This window comes from Rhinoraja longicauda, chromosome 20, assembly GCF_053455715.1.
Source record: "Rhinoraja longicauda isolate Sanriku21f chromosome 20, sRhiLon1.1, whole genome shotgun sequence".
NCBI classification, from domain to species: Eukaryota; Metazoa; Chordata; class Chondrichthyes; order Rajiformes; family Arhynchobatidae; genus Rhinoraja; species Rhinoraja longicauda.
The window spans coordinates 23155316-23177146 of NC_135972.1; the positions used below are offsets into that span (position 1 = coordinate 23155316).

Sequence of the window (21831 nt, forward strand, 5' to 3'; positions counted from 1 at the left end):
AGCATCCTCACAGCTCACACTGCCATCCAGGTTTGCGTCACGGTGGCGCAGCGGTAGAGTTGCTACCTTACAGCGAATGCAGCGCCGGAGACTCCGGTTCGATCCTGACTGCGGGCGCCGTCTGTACGGAGTTTGTACGTTCCCCCCGTGACCTGCGTGGGTTTTCTCCGAGATCTTCGGTTTCCTCCCACACTCCAAAGACGTACAGGTATGCAGGTTAATTGACTCGGTAAATGTAAAAAAAAATGTCCCTAGTGTGTGTAGGATAGTGTTAATGTGCGGGGATCACTGGGCGGCGCGGACTCGGTGGGCCGAAGGGCCTGTTTCCGCGCTGTATCTCTAAATCTAAATCCGCAAAATTGGAGATGTTCCTTTTAATTCCTTTGCCTAGATCGGCAATATATATTGTAAAGAACTGGGGTCCCAGTTCTGAGCCTTGTGGCACCCCACTAGATACTCCTGAGTATCCTGATACTTCTTCAAAAAGAAAGTGCTGAGTAAATAACCGGGTCAGGCAGCATCTCTGGAGAACATGGAACCTGTTATCTACGTTCTCCAGAGATGCTGCCTGACATGCTGAGTTACTCCAGCACTTTGACCAAATCTTTATTTCATATGAAGACAAAAGTTTGTCGCTCAATGGTTTTTGACACTTCTGACAACTGTCTTTAAAATTAGCTTAATTAATGAAGTAACACTGGGCTAAATATTGGTGAAGATATGAGGTCCCCACCAAAAGTATTTGTACAATGACCAACAAAAAGGAAAAATTATCAAGCTGACCTGGCACCAAAAGTTAGTTAACACTCAAACTACAGAAATCAAGTCCAATGTGGTGGGCCTGCAATAGTCTCAATTGTCTGCAAAACGATGGGAAAATCAAAATGCACATAATCTGTAAGGGAACAAATAAATAATCATTATTGCATTTGAAAATTATAAAACTGCAGATGTTGTGGCCTTGTCTTGTTAGTAATGCAATGGCTTACGGTTCTGAAGGACTGCACCATGTGACCACCTCTCGCTATCTGGTCTCAAAGTTTTTTCAAAGGGCCAAATGGAATAAGGCCAGTGGCTCCAGGGCCCATCATTAACCATATCTACCTCTGCAGTGCATGACTACTTATTTGGTTTTAATAGTGCTCTTGGACACATTCTTGCTGCCCATTCTACAGTCTGCAAATTATATTTCAATGCCTTTGAAAAAGATGGCTAAACTGAAAAGGCCTGAAGGGGGGGGGAGGAGTGCACTGTAAACATTCCTCTCACAATTGACAGAGGCAATGGGCAGAATGGATTCTAAACGCGCAAAAGCTTTACAGGCACCCCTGTCGTGCAGAATGAGTGCTCGCATTCATCTTCAAGCTTCAAGGTCTTTTATTGTCACGTGTGCCAATTAAGGTACAGTGATATTCGATTTATCATACAGCCATATTTTTAAAAAAACAAGACACACAACTACATAAACATCCACCACAGCGCATTCCCCACATTCCTCACTGTGATGGAAGGATGTGATGGATTCCTCACTGTAAAGTCCAATCTTCTTCCCTCTTTATTCTCCCGTGGTCGGGGTCGTCGAACCATCCGCAGTTGGGTGCTCGAAGCACCCGCAGCCGGCGATCGAAGTTCCCATGTCGAAGCGGTCGGAGCTCCTGTAGTCGGTCTCTAACCAGGGACCGCGAGCTCCACGATGTTAAAAGTCCACAGGCTCCCGCGGTTGGAGCTCCCGCAGAGATTAGTCTTGTCATTAGTACCACAAGCATGCGACAAAATGAAATATCTGGCGATTTAAAAAAATTAAATGTTGCGGAAAACTGCTTGCTTTCCTCCCGGCAAAGTCCTATAGGGGGATTGCACGCAAGGTCGTCAGGTCAAAGTGTGTTGGCGCACGGAGTTGCTCAAGCCGTCTGGAGGACATGGCAGCTTCCGCCATACACTTCCAACAGGTACGTTCTTACCTTGAAAAAACCGCCAAAAGGCCAATTTTTGTGCTGTAAAAATGAGGAAGAAGCTGGAGGATCTGGCGGAGGAAGAGGAACCAGGAGAAGGGCTGCCAAGCCCGCGGTCGCAAGAAGCAGCTGGGAAGACGTCTGGCCAGCCGGCGGGAGGAGAAACGCGACCGGGAAGGGGGGGTAGGAGAGCAAGGCCGAGAAGCAGATGTCCACCGACTGGGGGGAGAAGAGGAAAGGATGGGGTTGAGCAAGCTGGGAGAGCAGCAACGGGAAGAACCCTCACCGAGGGGCCTGGAGGTCTGCAGGGGCAGAAGCAGCGAGCGTTGGAGGTTCCATATAGCCATAGTAAGCTATATATAGTATAAGAAGATAACTGCAGATGCTGGTACAAATCGAAGGTATTTATTCACAAAATGCTGGAGTAACTCAGCAGGTCAGGCAGCATCTCATGAGAGAAGGAATGGGTGACGTTTCGGGTCGAGACCCTTCTTCAGACTGATGTCAGGGGGGCGGGACAAAGGAAGGATATAGGTGGAGACAGGAAGATAGAGGGAGATTTGGGAAGGAGGAGGGGATGGGAGGGACAGAGGAACTATCTAAAGTTGGAGAAGTCGATGTTCATACCACTGGGCTGCAAACTGCCCAGGCGAAATATGAGCCAAATACCTCCAATTTCCGGTGGGCCTCACTATGGCACTGGAGGAGGCCCATGACAGAAAGGTCAGACTGGGAATGGGAGGGGGAGTTGAAGTGCTCGCCCACCGGGAGATCAGTTTGGTTAATGCGGACCGAGCGCAGGTGTTGAGCGAAGAGATCGCCGAGCCTGCGCTTGGTTTCGCCGATGTAAATAAGTTGACATCTGGAGCAGCGGATGCAATAGATGAGGTTGGAGGAGGTGCAGGTGAACCTTTTGTCTCACCTGGAAAGACTTTGGGTCCTTGGATGGAGTTGAGGGGGGAGGTAAAGGGACAGGTGTTGCATCTCGTGCGGTTACAGGGGAAAGTGCCCGGGGATGGGGTGGTTTGGGTAGGAAGGGACGAGTGGACCATCGAGTTACGGAGGGAACGGTCTCTGCGGAACGCAGAGAGGGGAGGGGTTGGGAAGATATGGCCAGTGGTGGGGTTCCGTTGTAGGTGACGGAAATGTTGGTGGATGATTTGTTGGATCCGCTGGCTGGTGGGGTGGAAGGTGAGAACGAGGGGGATTCTGTCCTTGTTGCAAGTGGGGGGAGGGGGAGCAAGAGCGGAGCTGCGGGATGTAGAAGAGACCCTAGTGAGAGCCTCATCTATAATGGAGGAGGGGAAGCTCCGTTTCCTGAAGAACGAGGACATCTCTGAAGCCCTAGTGTGAAACACCTAATCCCGGGCGCAGATGCGGCGTAGACGGAGGAATTGGGAGTAGGGGATAGACTTTTTGCAGGGGACCGGGTGGGAAGAAGTGTAGTCCAGATAGCTGTGCGAGTCAGTGGGTTTATGGTAAATATCCGTCACTAGTAAGCGCTTACCTGCAGTGCACGGCGTGCCCTCCAGTAGGCGTTGCGTGGCAACAGTACGGATAGACAATAGACAATAGGTGCAGGAGTAGGCCAATCAGCCCTTCGAGCCAGCACCGCCATTCAATGCGATCATGGCTGATCACTCTCAATCAGTATCCCGTTCCTGCCTTCTCCCCATACCCCCTCACTCCGGATCGCGACCTCGCCTGCCATGCGATCGCCCTATTCCTTACCACTACAACTTCTTGCGCTTGTGAGAAAGAACAGCCCCTTATCTTCCCTTCGGGTGTATTTAATTTCATATCAAGTTTTCCAATTTTCGGTAACTATCTGTATCAGCATTCTGCCCGTTGTCAACTTTAACTTAATTTTTTTTTGCACAGCAAAACACATCCAACATCCTGATTTATTCACAAAATGCTGGAGTACCTCAGCAGGTCAGGCAGCATCTCGGGAGAGAAGGAATGGGTGACGTTTCGGGTCGAGACCCTTCTTCAGACTGATGTCGGGGGTGGGACAAAGGAAGGATATAGGTGGAGACAGGAAGATAGAGGGAGATCTGGGAAGGAGGAGGGGAAGGGAGGGACAGAGGAGCTATCTGAAGTTGGAGAAGTCGACGTTCATACCACCGGGCCGCAAACTGCCCAGGCGAAATATGAGGTGCTGCTCCTCCAATTTCCGGCGGGCCTCACTATGGCACTGGAGGAGGCCCATGACAGAGAGGTCAGACTGGGAATGGGAGGGGGAGTTAAAGTGCTGGGCCACCGGGAGATCAGTTGCGTTAATGCGGACTGAGCGCAGGTGTTCAGCGAAGCGATCGCCGAGCCTGCGCTTGGTTTCGCCGATATAAATAAGTTGACATCTAGAACAGCGGATGCAATAGATGAGGTTGGAGGAGGTGCAGGTGAACCTCTGTCTCACCTGGAAAGACTGTTTGGGTCCTTTGATGGAGTTGAGGGGGGAGGTGAAGGGACAGGTGTTGCATCTCGTGCGGTTGCAAGGGAAAGTGCCCGGGGTTAAGGTGGTTTGGGTAGGAAGGGACGAGTGGACCAGGGAGTTGCGGAGGGAACGGTCTCTGCGGAACGCAGAGAGGGGAGGGGATGGGAAGATATGGCCAGTGGTGGGGTCCTGTTGTAGGTGACGGAAATGTTGGTGGATGATATGTTGGATCCGCTGGCTGGTGGGGTGGAAGGTGAGAACGAGGGGGATCCTGTCCTTGTTGCGAGTGGGGGGAGGGGGAGCAAGAGCGGAGCTGCGGGATGTAGAAGAGACCCTAGTGAGAGCCTCATCTATAATGGAGGAGGGGAAGCCCCGTTTTCTGAAAAACGAGGCCATCTCGGAAGCCCTAGTCTGAAACACCTCATCCCGGGCGCAGATGCGGCGTAGACGGAGGAATTGGGAGTAGGGGATAGACTTTTTGCAGGGGACCGGGTGGGAAGAAGTGTAGTCCAGATAGCTGTGCGAGTCGGTGGGCTTGTAGAAAATGTCCGTCACTAGTTTTTCTCCTGTGATGGAGATGGTGAGGTCCAGAAACGGGAGGGAGATGTCAGAGATAGTCCAGGTATATTTAAGGGCAGGATGGAAATTGGAGGTGAAGTGTATGAAGTCAGTGAGTTCTGCATGGGTGCAAGAGGTAGCACCAATGCAGTCGTCGATGTAGCGGAGGTAGAGTTCGGGGATGGGGCCAGTGTACGTCTGGAACAGGGATTGTTCGACGTACCCGACAAAGAGGCAGGCGTAGCTAGGGCCCATGCGAGTGCCCATAGCTACGCCTCTGGTTTGGAGGAAGTGGGAGGAGTCAAAGGAGAAGTTGTTGAGGGTAAGAACCAGCTCTGCTAGGCGGAGGAGAGTGTTGGTCGATGGGGATTGGCTGGTTCTACGGTCGAGGAAGAAACGGAGGGCTTCGAGACCATCCTTGTGGGGGATGGAAGTGTAGAGTGACTGGACATCCATGGTGAAAATGAGGGAGTGGGGGCCTGGGAACCGGAAGTTATCCAGGAGATGGAGAGCGTGTGAGGTGTCTTGGACATAGGTGGGGAGGGATTTAACCAGGGGGGATAGGATGGAGTCGAGGTAGGTAGAAATAAGTTCGGTGGGGCATGAGCAGGCAGAGACAATGGGTCTGCCGGGACAATTGTGTTTGTGGATTTTGGGTAGGAGGTAGAATCGGGCCGTGCGGGGCTGGGGAACTATGAGATTGGAGGCACTGAGGGGTAGATCGCAGGAGTTGGTGAGGTCGGTGATGGTGCTGCTGATGAAGGTCTGGTGTTTATCGGTGGGGTCATGGTCCAGGGATAGGTAGGAAGAGGTGTCTGATAGTTGTCGTCTGGCCTCGGTGCGGTAGAGGTCAGCACGCCAGACTACCACATCCTTATTAGCATTACACTACACCAAAAAAATAATCTGCGGATGCTGGAATCTTGAACTAATGACATTGAGTGCTGGAATAACTCAGCGGGTCGTCACACATTTCTGGAGAACATGTCTATGCGAATTCCAGATCGGGCCCCTTCAGATTCTAACTTCTACGTTAACTCATTTAGTCTCATCCTAGATGTTCCTCTTCTGTGTTTCCTCTTTTTGTACAATGTGTTGTACTTCTGACCGATTTGATAGTGGACAGCAAGCAAAACAAAATTATCACAAGCGCTCCCGATGTGGCGGCTTTTACATCGGCGAGAGAAAGCGTTGACTAGGCGACCGTTTTGCCGAACACTTGCCAAGACCTGCTCGATTCCCGTTGCTAATCGTTCACAGTTCACGTTTGACGCCTGATCCTAGCTGAGTTACTCCAGCACTTTGTCTTTTTTTTGTAAACCAGCAACTGCAGTTCCTTGTGCCAATAAGAAATCAATGTCCATTCGCCCCCCAACCCCTCCCCCCTTCCCCCTCCTATGAAACTAAACATGTCTTCTCGGTTCTGAAAATGGACCTCGGAACTGAAACCGGCAATGGTTATTGCTGATTGTTTGGAACATTTTTCTGTCTCTAAACATGCCAGGAATCAATTTTCACATGCGAGAAAACAATTTCCGCTTACCAACGGGGATAGGGCCGCGCCTCGTATTAAAGTAGACGCAACATGCTGGGGTAACTCAGCGGGACAGGCAGCATCTCTGGAGAGGAATGAGTGGCATTTCGGGGCGAGTCCACCCTCAGAATTATTAAAGAGATGGTTTTTTTTTTAATCGTTCAAATATGTCCTCCAGTTTAAAACGCATCGGGAAATAAACTTGCAACACCGACGGTGAAATTGATGTCGTCGTATTTTTTTTATTTCAATGTTTCCAGTCTTCCAGTAATGTGCCGGTCGAGAGTCAATGGCGGACGTCACATCCCAGCGGTCCCTGCGAGCGGGAAGGTGCTCTATCGAACTGGGGTCTGTGGTCGATGATGTCCCGCATCTCTGCGGATTTACTTCCTAGAAGTTATTTTAATTGTGTTTGCTGTTTTGTCAGGCAACAGCCCCTTCTCTCCGACGATGGCTGGTTTGCTGAACCCATCCTTTTGTTTGCAAAGCTCCCCCTGCGAATGTTTGACGAGGGACCTCGACGACTTTCCGCGGGTTGTCCTGCGCCGGGAGCCAGTGCGCAAGCGTGCAGCCGCCCGCCCAACGACTCCACGGTTTGAATCCGAGCGGCGGTCGCTCACGCTGTCGGAGGGTCAGACTTGCGCGTGCGCACAGGCCGCCGATGGGACAAGTCCTCACCAAGATGGCGGGCGCTCGGCGGAGGGGGTGAAGGAGAGCGGCTGGCACCCCGAGTTCAAGACGGGCTGAGGATTTATAAAACTCACTCTCAACCTAACCGCGTCCTTTCAGTGACATGGCCTGTGCCCTGGTAAGGATGAACAAAACTGAACATTCAGGATCGGAGCCTACATGACAGCAAAAAAAATGCGGCCATTCTGCCCATCGAACCGCGACTGGCCCACTGCTTTGCTGCCTTTCCTTCAGCCTTGTCGGTTTTTTTCCACCTGAGCCTTTCTCAAATCTACATTCAATTCCTCATTGATATCTCCAGCATACATTCGCGCAAGATAGATGTCTGCACGATCAATAAAAAGTTTGATTAACATTTGGAGCTTGGTTTTGCGGGGCCATTTCAAAGCAGGGTCATTGCCTGCGTTGTTGAGTCAGGACATGGGGGAAGATGGCAGATTTCCTCCGTAGATTATCAACCAGATTTATTTTTGCAACAAGTTGGTTGTTAACTTTTTTTAATTAAAAATTTAATAATGCTAATTTTGGAAATATGAAATGAAAAGGAAAATGCTAGGAACTCACAACTGGTCATGCAGCTGGAAGAGAAACAGTTAATGTTTTGGGTCAATAGTTATATAATTTAAATAGTCCAGCTTGTTTGTTTGGTTCATTGTCTGCGTACTGATCCTGTAACTTAAGCACTCTGTTATTAGTGGATTGCTCCATATAGATGTCAATAATGTTATTGGTCAGGAGACTATTCATGAAGTTCGCTCTTCATGTTGGATGCACAAAGGTGACAGGAATCGAATAGATTCATTGATACCCTTGAGGTCAAGTCCTTAAAGCTCAGCCATTGAACTTTATGATCAAATATCCTACATTGTACCTCTGAATTCAAAGTATTTAGTATTTCTTGGGATATAAATTCTACTGGCAAGGACAGCAATTATCAATCCTCCATGATCTCCCTTGAATGGTTTGCTTAGTCATTTTAAAAAGCATCCAAATTTGAGGCAACAATCCAAAGGGATTTTAAGCCACAATAGAGTGGCCATGGCATAATAATTACTGATTACTATCTTTTCAAGTTTATTTAATTTCCCATCTGTTGTGTTGATATTGTGTTAATGTTTGTAGAATATAAGTACTGGTTATTATGCATAAAAATAAACCTTCAGATGTTCATATTTTACACAAAGATTATTTATTTGGAGATATACGGAACGGCAGGTGCTGAAACCTTGAGCAAAACCCAAAGGGCTGGAGGAACAGCAAGTCAGCCCGCATCTGGGCAGATTTCATTTTAGGTCTGGACCCTTCGTCAGACTGGGGTGGGCGGGGCATGACCTGACAATTCATAGATTAGTACAGGTGAGTGGGGTTTGATTGGCAGATGGTTTAGTTGTTGGATCAATCATCTTAGCCTTAAGCAACTGCTGGAGTTTCTCAGGCAGTCTCTTGGGACAAGCACTCTTTGCCTTCTTCAGTAATTACATCTTTCCATCATAAGAACAGAAGTGTGATATTTACTAAAGATTGTACAATGCTGTACTCCATTCACATCTACTTGGCATCTAGGCAAAATGGTTGCCTAGGCTATGCTTGGTTTCACCAATGTACAGGAGGCAGCACCAAGAGCACCAATTACTAATGAAGAGGTGTGGGTGAACCTATGAGCAGGTTATGGTCCCTGGATGATGGTGCTCTCCTCCCACACACACTGACTAATACATCTAATGTCCTTGCCACTTTGTTCCTATTTTGCTTTGGGTTGAATTTTATTAAAAATATTGTCTCTGGGTACAATAGATAGCCAACCAACTGATGATGAGCATGAAAATTGATAATTGAATAAGGCAACATATTTGTGTTTTAATATCCTAGGATGATCCAAGCTTAGAGCACAACTTTAAAGGTCATAAAGATGTAGTTACAAGTGTTGATTTTAATCCAAACAACAAACAACTGGGTAAGTAAGTATTGGACATTTTGCTTTATATTTGAAATTTCATTGCATACTTCACTGTGAAACCTACTGATGGTTGTTTGTTTGCTTTCTTTGTTTCCTTGATTGTTGTGAAATTTAAGCACAGGAAAAAAAATTGTTACCCCCCACCCATGTCTCCTCTGTATTCAAATGTTGTATACCATATCAATGATTTTTATTGTTTTTGTACATTGCATTGCCCAGTAATCTTTTGTTTTGTGGACAAAGGTGCTGGTATACATAACAATTAGAAATTGAGCTACGTTTATCAACATTTGACTATTATGTTGCTTCTTCTCTTCTGCCTTACCCCAGCTTTTAAATCAGACTTATGATCACCCTCCTAACCTCAGCCTTCATTACCCTGACAATTCTAAATGAGAAGTAGTTTAAATGCTTATTTTATTTAACGTTGCTATATACTGTCAAACACTTTTGAACATTTTCTATAACTTCAATATGTTTCACAGTGAAGTATGCAATGAAATTCCTAGTTTGCATGAAGCACACAGAGTAAACAATATAAAAACAGTAATGATAAAAACATCACTAAATGAAATAGTGCAAAACAGCAGAATAGTGTGAGATTGCCATGCAAATCCAAGTAGTGCGAGGAAGTTACTCTCTGCCCTGTTACTCTCTATTGCTATTGTGTTGCTTCTCTTCCCTTCTGCCTTGCCCCAATTTTAAAATCAGACTTTTGATCACCCCTCCTAACTTCAGCCTCCTAAGCAATTATTAGTAATCTAATTGCAATTATGTACTAGTGGCATTGAATCTTAGTCAGCAAAGCAAATACATGTATATACTGATGAAAATTAAAAATTAATGGTTAATAAACGTAATTGTATTCCATTTTTAATGGTCTGTCAAAGAGCAATAGTAAATGGAGCATATTGTTTTTAAATTTAAAAAAAAATAGTACATTATTAGAATGGTTGCCAACAAAGTAATGGATAACAGTGCATAACAAGAAATGAATCACAAAATGTTAATGTAATTTGCTTTTTTTGTTTCCCTGAACGTTTTATTATTTGGCTACTGCTCATAGAAAATACTTCAGCGAGTGGTTACATTGCAGGATGAGTTGAAAACATAGTTTAAAGACCAAGATCTTGAGGATGGTTTTGGTAGTGAGGCATAAAATACTGAGAGAGAAATCATACCAAATGGCAATGGCAAGGTAGAGAAAAAGATAATCTGATACCTGAAAAAAGAATATGTGGTCCTTGCACAATCAATTCTGGAAAAGACCTGGAGATCAATACATACGTTGGGAGTAGAAACAAGGAACTGCAGATGGTGGTTTTGGGTCAAAACATCACCTATCTATGTTCTCCTGAGATGCTGCCTAAACCACAGACACTCCAGCACTCTGTATCTGCATACATTGAGAGAACTGCTCCACCTATTGGTCAAGCTGCTGCTTCATACAGTTTTTGTGTAGAAAAGAACTGCAGATGCTGGTTTAAATCGAAGGTAGACACAAAATGTTGGAGTAACTTAGCAGGACAGGCAGCATCTCTGGTGAGAAGGAATGGGTGAAGTTTTGGGTCAAAACCCTTCTTCAGACTGAAACGTCATCCACTCCTTCTCTCCAGAGATGCTGCCTGTCTGGCTGAGTTACTCCAGTATTTTGTGTCTAGCGTCATAGAGTTTAATCTACTCCAATTTCCTTCACGATCCACTAATGCTTGCAACTAGATTTAAGAGATGCTTTAACATAGGATGGATTTGTTCTGGGAATCGCAATTGCACATCATTCCCGGTTCCTTCATTGGTGCCAGTTCTAAATCTTGGACTTTCTTCTTCTCCCATGAATTGTGGGAATAACCTCATTGGAAGAACAGCAAAGACTCACTGCTAACTTCTCAGGGGTTAGTTAACTGCATATATATCTCCAAATCGTTCTGTGCACTCAATTTGCTTTTATCAGGATTACATTTTATCTGCCTATTTCACTAAACTGTGCACATCTCCTTAACTTTTTTAACTGTTCACTATACATATAAGTTTTAGTCATCTGCAGATTTGGGAAAGGTGCTCTCTACAGTCAAATCCATGTTATTAATGTATATCAAGAGAAGCAGTGACTTCTTGTATTGATTCCTGAGACACTTCATTGTACGTTTCTCCCAGTCCAAATAAAATCAGTCTAAAGAAGGGTCACAACTAGAAATGTCACCTATCCACGTTCTCCAGAGATGTTGCCTGACCTGCTGAGTTACTCCAGCACTTTGTGTCTTTTTTATAAACCAGCTTATGCGGTTCCTTGTTTCTCCAAAAATCTCTATATATTTCCCGTTCCCTGTCCAATTCTCTATCCATGCTGTTGCAATCTCTTTTACCATGTGGGCTTCCATCTTAATTGTAAACCTGTTATGTGGCATTTTGCTAAAAGCCTTTTTAAGTTCCACACATACCTCTTATTTAATGAGAAAGCTCTATCGGCCTTTCACAAATCTGTGCTGGCTTTCTCTGATCAATTTCTGCATTTGCCCAAGTGTCTGCTCATTCTAATTTGTATAATACATTAAACAACGCCTCTCATATCCTTCAGCACTCCAGTTAACCTTAAATTTGTCTCTAAATCAATTATTGTAGAAAAGGTAAGAGAGGAACATATTTGTGCCTTTCACAATCTTAGGATGTTGCACTGTTGGGATGTTAAGAACCCAAAACATTTTTTTGATATGTAGTCACTATTATGTATTATGCCATTGTGCATACCAAATTAAAAATTACCTTTAAATAAATGGCACGATCTATAATGAAATTATGATAACACCTACCTTAAGCCTGAAAATTTTTGAGTTAATCTGATGTAGCATATGATCGGGCAAAATACAATATTGTCGAGCTTTTGGGTGTTTTGCAGAATAAGGCCAAGGAAAATATTTATCAAACGAGTATCATGTCTTGCTGGGAATCATCATACTTTCTGTAATTAATATAATAAATGGAGGAATAAATTGTAAGACTTATTAACTGGAGGACTTGAATAGCCTTTTAAAATATTTGTGATCTATTGTATTAAGCAATCAAAGTGATTCACTCGTCCGTAAAATATACAAAAGAGGTGCCAGAGATTTTCTTTGTACCATTTCCTTTTCATATTTTTCTGCCATTTTCAAGGGTTTTTTGTACATTTTTCTGCATTGAAAAAACAACTTCATTATGTGTAAAGGATATAACATACAAATTTCTCCGCAAGCATTTTTCACCTATTTTCATCAGTATATTCCACCCAAATGACTTTTTTCCAACTTAGTTTAAATAGATGTTTAATCTACTGCATGTCTTTTCGTGGTCATCTCTCTGTGAACTAGACTGGTATGGGACTGTACTAGTCTAGTCATATGTTTGCTCAATCCTTCTTTAGAGGAAGTGGGCATACTGTTGTAGTATTCTGAACAGGATTAGTGAGGATTTTTTTTGCAATCAGATAAAAGTCAGCATAAATTATCTCCTACAATAACGAAATGCTCAAATTTGCTTGGCTGAAACTGTGATTGATTATAAGGAGCCATATCAAAAAACATGAAATACTAATCTTGTAAAAAAGAACGTGTTGGAACAACTCAGCAGATCAGGCAGCATCTGTGGAGAGTGAAACAGTTAACATTTAAGCTTGATGACCTTTAAACAGAACAATCTGATGAAAAGATTTGATCTGAATTGTTTAACTGTTTGTTTGTCTGAGGATGTTGCCTGACCTGCAAGGTACTTCCAGCATTTTCTTATTTCACATTTGAAGTTTCTTAAGTTTTTGCTCTTCTAATACTGATTTAAAAAAATATTTTTCTAAAGCAACTACCTCATTTGATAAGCACCTTATGATATGGAATTTGAAACCTCAAACTCGAGCCTACCGATTTACAGGACACAAGGATGTTGTGATGTGCGTCCAGTTCTCTCCGTCAGGTCACCTGGTGGCATCTGCTTCACGAGATAAGACTGTTAGACTCTGGACTCCAAATATGTGAGTAGGATTACTGATCCTTTAATTTAATAATGTGGTACAAATGCATTTTAGGTTATAGTTATTTTTATTAGATATAAATAGCAGATTTCCCCAGGTATTGTTCATGGCAAGTTATAGGTAACAATTCTAAACTGAATTACTGTAAAGTCGAATGTAAGAATTTTTTAACTTTCAAAAGAGTGGATCTCAAGGCATTGCTTGGTGTTCCTTCTCTCTCAGGCTTTATTTCTCACTTTGCTTAACTCTTATTTGCACTTTAATTCGTTTTTATAGAATGTAGACATTGCTGACAAGATGGCATTTATTGCAACTTCTTTATTACCCTCAAAAGTGGCACCTTTGAAATCCTTCAGTTCTATTGCAAGGACTCTCTTCATCTTGGAAAATATAACAATTAATTTGAATCAGATGCACTCATCGGCCTTCATGATCTTCTGACGGAAGAGGTTGAAGATGGGTGGTCCTAGGTTGAACAGATTACCTTATGAGGAAGGCTTATTTTTCAGATATTGCAAGAAGGTAGATGGTATGTGGATTAAAGGGGAACTTGTAAGTGCTAATGTTGCTCTGTGCCTGGTACCCTTCTCCTTCTTGGTGGTAGAAGTTTTGTTTTTGGGAAACGCTGTAGCAGTGGTGCCCAATATTCTTGCATTAGTAGACAGTACAAAGTGCAGACACTGTGTGGAGGGATTGAATTTTTAAATGAGAGTGAAGGTAATGCTTCATCCTTTATGGCATTTAACTTATTGAATGTTATTAGAGTTGCCATTATTTTATGCGTGGTATCAGTGCAGTCAGTGGATAGATTCCCCTTACCCAACACCGCCCCCCCCCCCCCCACATCATTACTGCCAGATACTTATTGTCTGTATCTGCCGTTCCTTGTGACTATTGTTAAGTTTTCACATCAGTACAAGTTAGTACTCATCTCTCTATATTCCTGATACTTATTACATTATAAGAGTTGAAAGAAAGATAGATTGTCATATAAGTATTCTAACTGCTATGATCATGAACCTTCATCTAGTTATGAAAGGTACAAAATGTTATTTTATTGTGAAAATATTTATCCACATTGTACATAATTGTTTTGAATATGAAAATAATACATTGAAGTAATAGTAGTAATTTCCTTAAGTATAATAGCAGCTGTTTTCTTTTTTTTTAGGTTTTAGTCATTGACTTGACATTTACCCAAATTGTAGGCGTTTTTTACTTTCCTACATTATCGGGTTCATCGACACTGAAGTGATTTTGGTATCTTTTGTTTAGTAAAGGTTCATCAACTGCATTCACAGCCCACAGTGCCACAGTTCGCAGTGTGAACTTTTCCAGCGATGGGAATTTCCTGGTTACAGCAGCTGATGACAAATCAGTAAAGGTGTGGAATGCTCATCAGCAGCGGTTTTTGTTGTCCTTTAAAGAGCACAATAACTGGGTGCGATGTGCAAGGTACGTTTCTGTCAAATAATGGCTGACCTAGTGAGCTTTACATGGACAATATTGGAAACTGTTTATAACCTAGTTTGGTACAGGTCCACCACCGATTTTCCGACAACCCTTTGTACCAGAGCATTTCTGGTTTATCCATTTTGCCAGACCAACAGAGATCAAGACGACCAAGAGGAGTCAGAACGGGTCGCCTAGGGTGCCAAGGGCCCGAGATGCCGGCCAGCAAAGTCGGCGTCGGTGGTCGGCTATGGTAACAGATCTGTCTGCGCTGGTTGTCCCGAGTTCTCGAGCCTCAGCCGCAGGGGGCAAATTCAACCCGCCAATCGACCACAGAAGTCCCAATGAGGTTGAGATTGGCCGCCTCACCCAGCCTCTGCACCACATTTTCGGGGGACTTCCGGGTGGGGGGGGGATTTTAAGTGCGCTCTCATAATTTTGTCTGGATTAAAGGAGATGCCGGACCACCAGATGCCGGTAAATTGGGGGTGGAGCTGTGTTTGCTTTCCTTTCTGCCTTTTTTTTCTGTAGTGGTTGCATGACCAAATCAGTATACAATTTGGAAGATTTCCATATAATGTGCATGTTGTTTGAGGATGACACAGGCAAACTGTTTTGTTTCAAAGTGCAAAATTGCTACTTGTGCCATTTGTGAACTTATTAAAATGCAGATTTAGAATTTTGAATATTTAATTATCCACTAATATCTGCTAGAATGTGCAGTAGAAATGCTCAACTAAGTGTGCAATACAATGTCCTTAATGTTTACGGAGTTGTGTCAAATTTTTCTTCCCTTCATGATATTTTAGTTATTCTATTTCCTAAACAAGAATCTAGCATGTTACTAACTGGTATGAAAATTGTGCATTTGTTTTGTTATTATTTTTAACTAGGAGGTTAACTGAACATAAAGTTCTTCAAGAATGTAGCAAGTAGAATTGCCAGTGGGGCACCTGAAGATGTAGATGTTTGAATTTCCAGGTGCAACGTTATGGAGGTTTATAAAGTCATTGCTCTATTCTCCAGTAAATCGTTCTGCTGAACTGTTATGCACTTCAAGTTTTATATTTTTATTATTTTTGCTATACAAACTTGGTGCAACAATTTTATTCAAAATTTCAGTGGTGAGGAGTTAACATTCTTTAGACTTTAGAGATACCGCATGGAAAGAGGCCCTTCAGCCCGCCAAGTCCGCACCAACCAGTGATCACCAGTGTGCACTAGCACTATCCTACATACTAGGGACAATTTACAGAAGCCAATTAACCTACAAATCTGCATGTTTTTGGAGTGTGGAAGGAAACTGAAGCTCCCAGAGAAAACCCAAGCGGACGTATAAAATCCATACAGATAGCACCTGTAGTTGGGGTTGAACCTGGGGCTCTGGCGCTGTTAGGCAGCTATTCTACCAATGTGCCGTTGCACTAGCAATTCTTGCAAGCAAATGTTGTCAAATGTCTAATTGTCTAAAGAGACCCACATTTAGTGGTATTCAAGTGTTGAAGTTACTGTACATTTTTTAAACAATACAATTCTGATTGTATATCAAATGCATTATTTTGAGCAGGTTCTCTCCAGATGGAAGGCTTATAGTTTCCTGTAGTGATGACAGAACTATTAAGATCTGGGACACAGTGAGCAGAGAATGTATCAATACTTTCACAAGTCATGGAGGGTATGTTTATATTCTTTTATACCCAAATATTTCAGTATGGTTTAGTTTTGAGAGATGCATTGGATATCTCATGGCATTACTTGCAAATGTCCTCAGGTATGGGGTCTGATTTTAATGTTCAGTTGCTTGCCTTGCTTTGCTCGTTAAACCACTGTGTAGGAAGGAACGTTAGATGCTGTTTTTTGCCGAAGATAGACACAAAATGCTGGAGTACCTCAGCAGGTCAGGCAACATCTCTGGAGAAAAAGAATAGGTGACATTTCCGGTCGGAAAAGTTCCAACTCGAAATGTCACCTATTACTTTTCTCCAGAGATGCTGCCTGACCCGTTGAGTTACTCCAGCATTTTGTACCTATTTTCTCATCAAACCATTGTTGTAACTGAGCAAAACCAGGTAATTGGACCTATTTATGATCTTTGCAGTTGATCCAAGTATGATGGAGAATTATATGTACATTTTGGACTCCAGATTAAAGTACTGATATTTCATAAAATGCTTTTTATTCCATATTGTCATTGGTAACACTTCCAACATGATAATATCTAACTGTCCATCCATAATACTTGCAATATTTTGATACTGCTAGTAAGGAGCCAAACTCTTGCATTATGCTTGCCTGTTTATTAATATTCTAAAATGTGCTATTCTAACCTAGGTTTGCAAACTTTGTGGACTTTAACCCCAGTGGCACATGTGTAGCTTCAGCAGGAACTGATAATACTGTGCAACTTTGGGATATCCGGATAAGCAAACTTCTACAACACTATAAAGGTAATTAATTGATTTTTACAGCATGTAAGTCTAACCTTTATGTGAATATTTAAAAAATATGAATGTCTTATGTTTGTAGCATTTGAGACTAAATTGTTTGCATCTGGGTTCAAAATACAGTTCTGAGTGCTTTGTTGCAGAGGTGTTAATAAAATGATGAATGTATGCAATTAGAAATCAGTTTCATATCCTTTATCATCATATCATCATTTCGGCCCACCAAGTCCGCGCCGCCCAGCGATCCCCGTACATTAACACTATCCTACACCCACTAGGGACAATTTTTTTAACATTTACCCAGCCAATTAACCTACATACCTGTATGTCTTTGGAGTGTGGGAGGAAACCGAAGATCTCGGAGAAAACCCACGCAGGTCACGGGGAGAACGTACAAACTCCTTACAGTGCAGCACCCGTACTGATCAAATCTAAGTCAGATTTCAATTGAGAAGTTTTCAGGATCTTTTTTTTGCCAGTTTCCTTTCATTTTGTTATATTATTTGTTTTAACACTATTTTCTTCTGTCCAGCATCTTTACTCCCTGTACATCCTCTGCACATACATTCTACCTAGGCCTTCCAAGGGCTACTGGTGGGGCAAACTACTACTATTTATAGTTTGTATGAGTGTTTTTGTAAAGTGAATAATGCGATGGGGAGATGGGGAAGAATACCAGCAGAAGTGACAAGAAGGATGGATGTCTGCATGTGAGGCAGGGAATGGAAAAAGCAGATGGAAGGGATAAGTCTGAAAGAAGGGGAGACAGATTATCATGATTGTTTTGGCCTAACTTTCAAGGTTTTATGGCAAAGTTTTATGTTGTAGCATCAGTGAATGTACTATATTAAAATGAATAATTTGGTCAATAGTACATTGCTCCTGTTGTTGAACATTAAAAATAGCTCAAATGTGCTCTTATATTGAGAAATAAGAGATCTTTGAGATTCCAAAGGAATTAAAAATCTTTTAAAAGATAATTGCATCATTAAGTAATGTGCCAAGTAAAAACAAAACGGCATTCTTTTGGATTTTGTATTAAAGAGTAATTAATGAATCATTAAGTATATGTATAAAAGCTAACTACTGCCATTTTTTGCAATTGCATTTTACAATAGGGGTTAGAAGGGCTGCTACTGGATACTGTGCATCTAGTAATGCATCTGGTTGCACAAGTATATTAAAGATGTCGGTAAATGAAAAGCAGCCTGGGACAAATAGAGAAATATGTGCTAAAAGATATTGAGGGGGCAGATGTATTGAATAAAATTGTAGCCATTGACTTATTCAGAAAGTTCATCAAAACAATTATACTGACCATCACTTTTCCAAACAGTCCACAGTGCTTCAGTGAACTGCTTATCTTTTCATCCTTCTGGTAACTACCTTATTACTGCATCCAGTGACTGTACTCTCAAGATCATGGATTTATTGGAAGGACGACTATTTTACACACTCCATGGACACCAGGTAAAAATAAAGATACATTTAAAGATGCAACCTTTTTAAATGACCTATTGCAGTTTTTTCGTTTCTAAGCAATGTGTTGCTTATTTCGTTTCAACTTAATTGTGTTAACTGTTAAATCAAACTCGGTCATATATTGTATGAATCTTTAATCATTGGAAAGGTTGTGTCTTGCAGTTACAAGAATATTGTGTAGAATTTGTAAGAAGTGCAAATTTAAACATTATTCTGCACATTAGTGGGCACCTTGTGTGGAGGGCCGGTGGACTTTTATGCCTGGCTCCTGTATTAAGAAAGTTGTTCATGCCTTTGTGCACAATGAATGTTATATGCACAGAAATCCATAGAGGGAAACAATAGATCACATGTGGGAGACAATTGAGAGGCATCCAGTCAGGAGGATGTCAGGAATTAGGACAAGGGCATTCATATGGGGTGTTGTGACTTAAGTGATTTTATCAGGGATTGCAAAGATATAAGGAAGTGCATCAGGAACGAACGGACTGAAAAAGTGTAAAAGTCCCCCTGAAAATAGAATAGAACTATTGGATAAAATGAATTGCTCTATCTTAATGCATATGGCATTCATAACAAGAGAGATAACAGTGGCACAGCAGTAGAGTTGTTGCCTTGCAGCACCAGAGACCCAGGTTTGACCCTGATTACAAACCCTTTACAGAGTTTGAATGTTCTCCCCTTGACCACGTGGGTTTTCTCTGGGTGCTCTCGTTTCCTCCGACATTCCAAAGATGTACAGGTTTATAGTTGGCTTCGTTAAAATTGTAAATCGTCCCTAGTGTGTAGGATAAAACTGGTGTGTGGGGTGATCGCTGGTCGGCACGGACTCAAAGGGCCTGTTTCCGCGCTATATCTCTAGTCTAAAATAAAGTCCAAAGAGTAGACTTATTTGCAAATTGTGCATTCATCCTAACAAAGATTTTTTTTTTTGTAGGGTCCTGTAATTGCAGTGACATTTTCTAGGCAAGGCGAATATTTTGCTTCTGGTGGAAGTGATGCACAGGTTTGACACTTTGTTTCCTGTAATTAATAATTACCCTTATTTCAGAAGTATTATAATTATCTTATATAGGCCTTTCATTTCCTGTGCACATTTACTTTACTTCCTTTCCTTTCTCACGCTGAGTGATGGTTAATGAGGTTTGTTGCTGATCAGTTAGACACTGACTTTCCCATCCATTTAAACCGGTTGATGGAAAATCGAGTGGTTCTCAGCAAGAAATCCCAAACAGGAATTAGCCTAGGTCTGTCAGCATTTCACAATGTCTGCTTGTAAAGCTGACTGGATAGAACGCAACAAAACAGCTTTTCACTATACCTCTGTACACTTGACAATAAACCAAACTAAACTAACACGCTGTCATAGTTAGAAACTTATGTGTTCGGTTCTCAGAGCTGTTTGTGTCCATTGAATTAAATGCATTTATTTTTTCCAAATGGTATTTCATGAGGCCCCAGTGACCCAGCAAGTCAGAGCTGCTACTTCACAGCTCCCGAAACCCAGGTTTAATTCTGACCTCAGTCGTCATTTAGGAAGTTTGGTTTAATCACATTCTCTCTGTGACCACGTGGGTTTTCTTCTAGTGCTCGACTTCCATTCTACACCCGGCTCAGATTAATAGTTTAATTGCCCTCTGTAAGTTTTCTAATATGTAAGTGAGTGGTAGAATCTAGGAGGGAGTTGAATGAAACGTGGGCAGAATGAAATACGATTAGTGTAGGTAGACAAAAAATGCTGGAGAAACTCAATGGGGCAGGCAACATCTCTTTCTCTCCAGAAATGATGCCTGCCCCGCTGAGTTACTCCAGCATTTTGTGTCTACCTTTGACTTAAACCAGCATCTGCAGTTCTTTCCTACACTAGGATTAGTGTAGGATTAGTTTAAATTGGTAGCTTGATGTTAGCACAGATGCAAAGGGCTGTTTCCATGCTGTGTGTCCAACAAAATGAAATGTTCAAGGACTCTGTGATAACATTGTAAATTGAATCATTAGTTGACTAAGCAGTACAAAACACACACCAATTACATGAAAATCAAATAAACTTCAGTCGCTGGAAATCTAAATCAAGAAGAGAAATTACTAGAAGTACTCAGCAAGTCAGGCTGTATCTGAGGGATTAGAAACAGGGTGAGCATTTCAAGTTGGAGACCCTTCATCACAACACTAATTTCATGGTAGCAGCTCCAGCTGTGACCAGTGAAGAATTTTGCCCTCAACTCTGAAATCCATAGTACTTGTAACAATTACTCTTGATTAAACCAAATCTGATAGCTTACTTCAAAGCTAGTTGCAGGACTTTACTGTGGGCCTCATTTGTTGCATTCCTACAGGGAACATGGTTCAACAATATTTCTTTAGCTGTTCAGGGAGCAAGAAGAGTGTCACAGTCTTTAGTTGTCGCATTTTCTGAACCATATGACAAGTTTACTAAAATTGTTGCTCACAGCTGACTTTATCATTTCAAAATGTTACAAAAGGGTGGCACAGTGGCGCAGGGGTAGAGTGGGTGCCTTACAGCACCAGTGACCCAAGTTCGATCCTGACTATGGGTGCCGACTGGATGGAGTTTGTACATTCTCCCTGCGACCACATGGGGTTTCTCTGGGTGCTCTGGCTTCCTCCCTAGGCGTACACGTTTGTAGATTAATTGGCTTCAGTAAAATATAAATTGTCCCCAGTTGTAGGATAATCACTGGTTGGCGCAATCCCAGTGGGCCAAAGGGCCTGTTTCCGCACTGTATCCCTAAAGTGAGCCAGATTGTTTGATGGACTGTGTGGGGTGGGAGGACCCGTTGCTCCTCCCGTGCAGCAGGTGGCGCTGCACAGGACAAAGGGAGATGTTTTTGTACATAGTTATCTTGGCTGTACACAGTGTGGAGTGTGACGTCAGATTGTGGGGTTGCAGCCATTTTAATTGTCTTGTTGCCAGCATTGAGTTACTGTAATAAAGATTTGTGTTGTACCTTGAAGACTCTCAAGTTTCATACAGACATAGAACACGAACGCAAAAGATTGCTTTCTTATTAGGGTGGAGGGAACGGAAAGATACAATCTGCCAAAAAAAGATTAGCTAACTTTTTCGATTTGCTATTAAAAGTGGCATTTTCTGCAATGGGTGGCTCTACCAGCAGAGGGCAGAACATTCCAATGAGTGCAAACTCTTGAAATACAACTGTATACATAAATTATTTTGAGTACATAAATTAAATTATCTATGAGTTGTGGGAAATCTAAAGCAAATGAAATCTCTTGTTCAATGCACTAAATAAATATTAAGGCAGGATGCGGAGAGGTCTAAAATGGGGGAAGGATCTGCAGGTTC

The 21831-nt window shown here is 42.5% G+C and overlaps 1 protein-coding gene across 5 annotated transcripts in view; it reads left to right on the plus strand.

Annotated features, from left to right (window-relative positions):
- Nucleotides 1–7154: 7154 nt before the first annotated feature.
- poc1b (POC1 centriolar protein B) overlaps nt 7155–21831 on the plus strand; it is a 53748-nt gene continuing 39071 nt past the window's right edge. For 4 of the 5 annotated variants that reach the window (XR_013548619.1, XR_013548620.1, XM_078416597.1 and 1 more), the window contains exons 1-8: nt 7155–7289; nt 9041–9125; nt 12954–13125; nt 14401–14580; nt 16145–16252; nt 16909–17024; nt 18358–18491; nt 19441–19509. Coding sequence is in view for 3 of the 5 variants with exons in the window: in XM_078416597.1 (XP_078272723.1) it covers nt 7275–7289; nt 9041–9125; nt 12954–13125; nt 14401–14580; nt 16145–16252; nt 16909–17024; nt 18358–18491; nt 19441–19509 (879 nt within the window). In the remaining 2 variants the exon portion in view is untranslated. Of the gene's footprint in view, nt 7290–9040; nt 9130–12953; nt 13126–14400; nt 14581–16144; nt 16253–16908; nt 17025–18357; nt 18492–19440; nt 19510–21831 lie in introns of all 5 variants that reach the window. The other variant, XM_078416599.1, reaches the window with a different exon arrangement.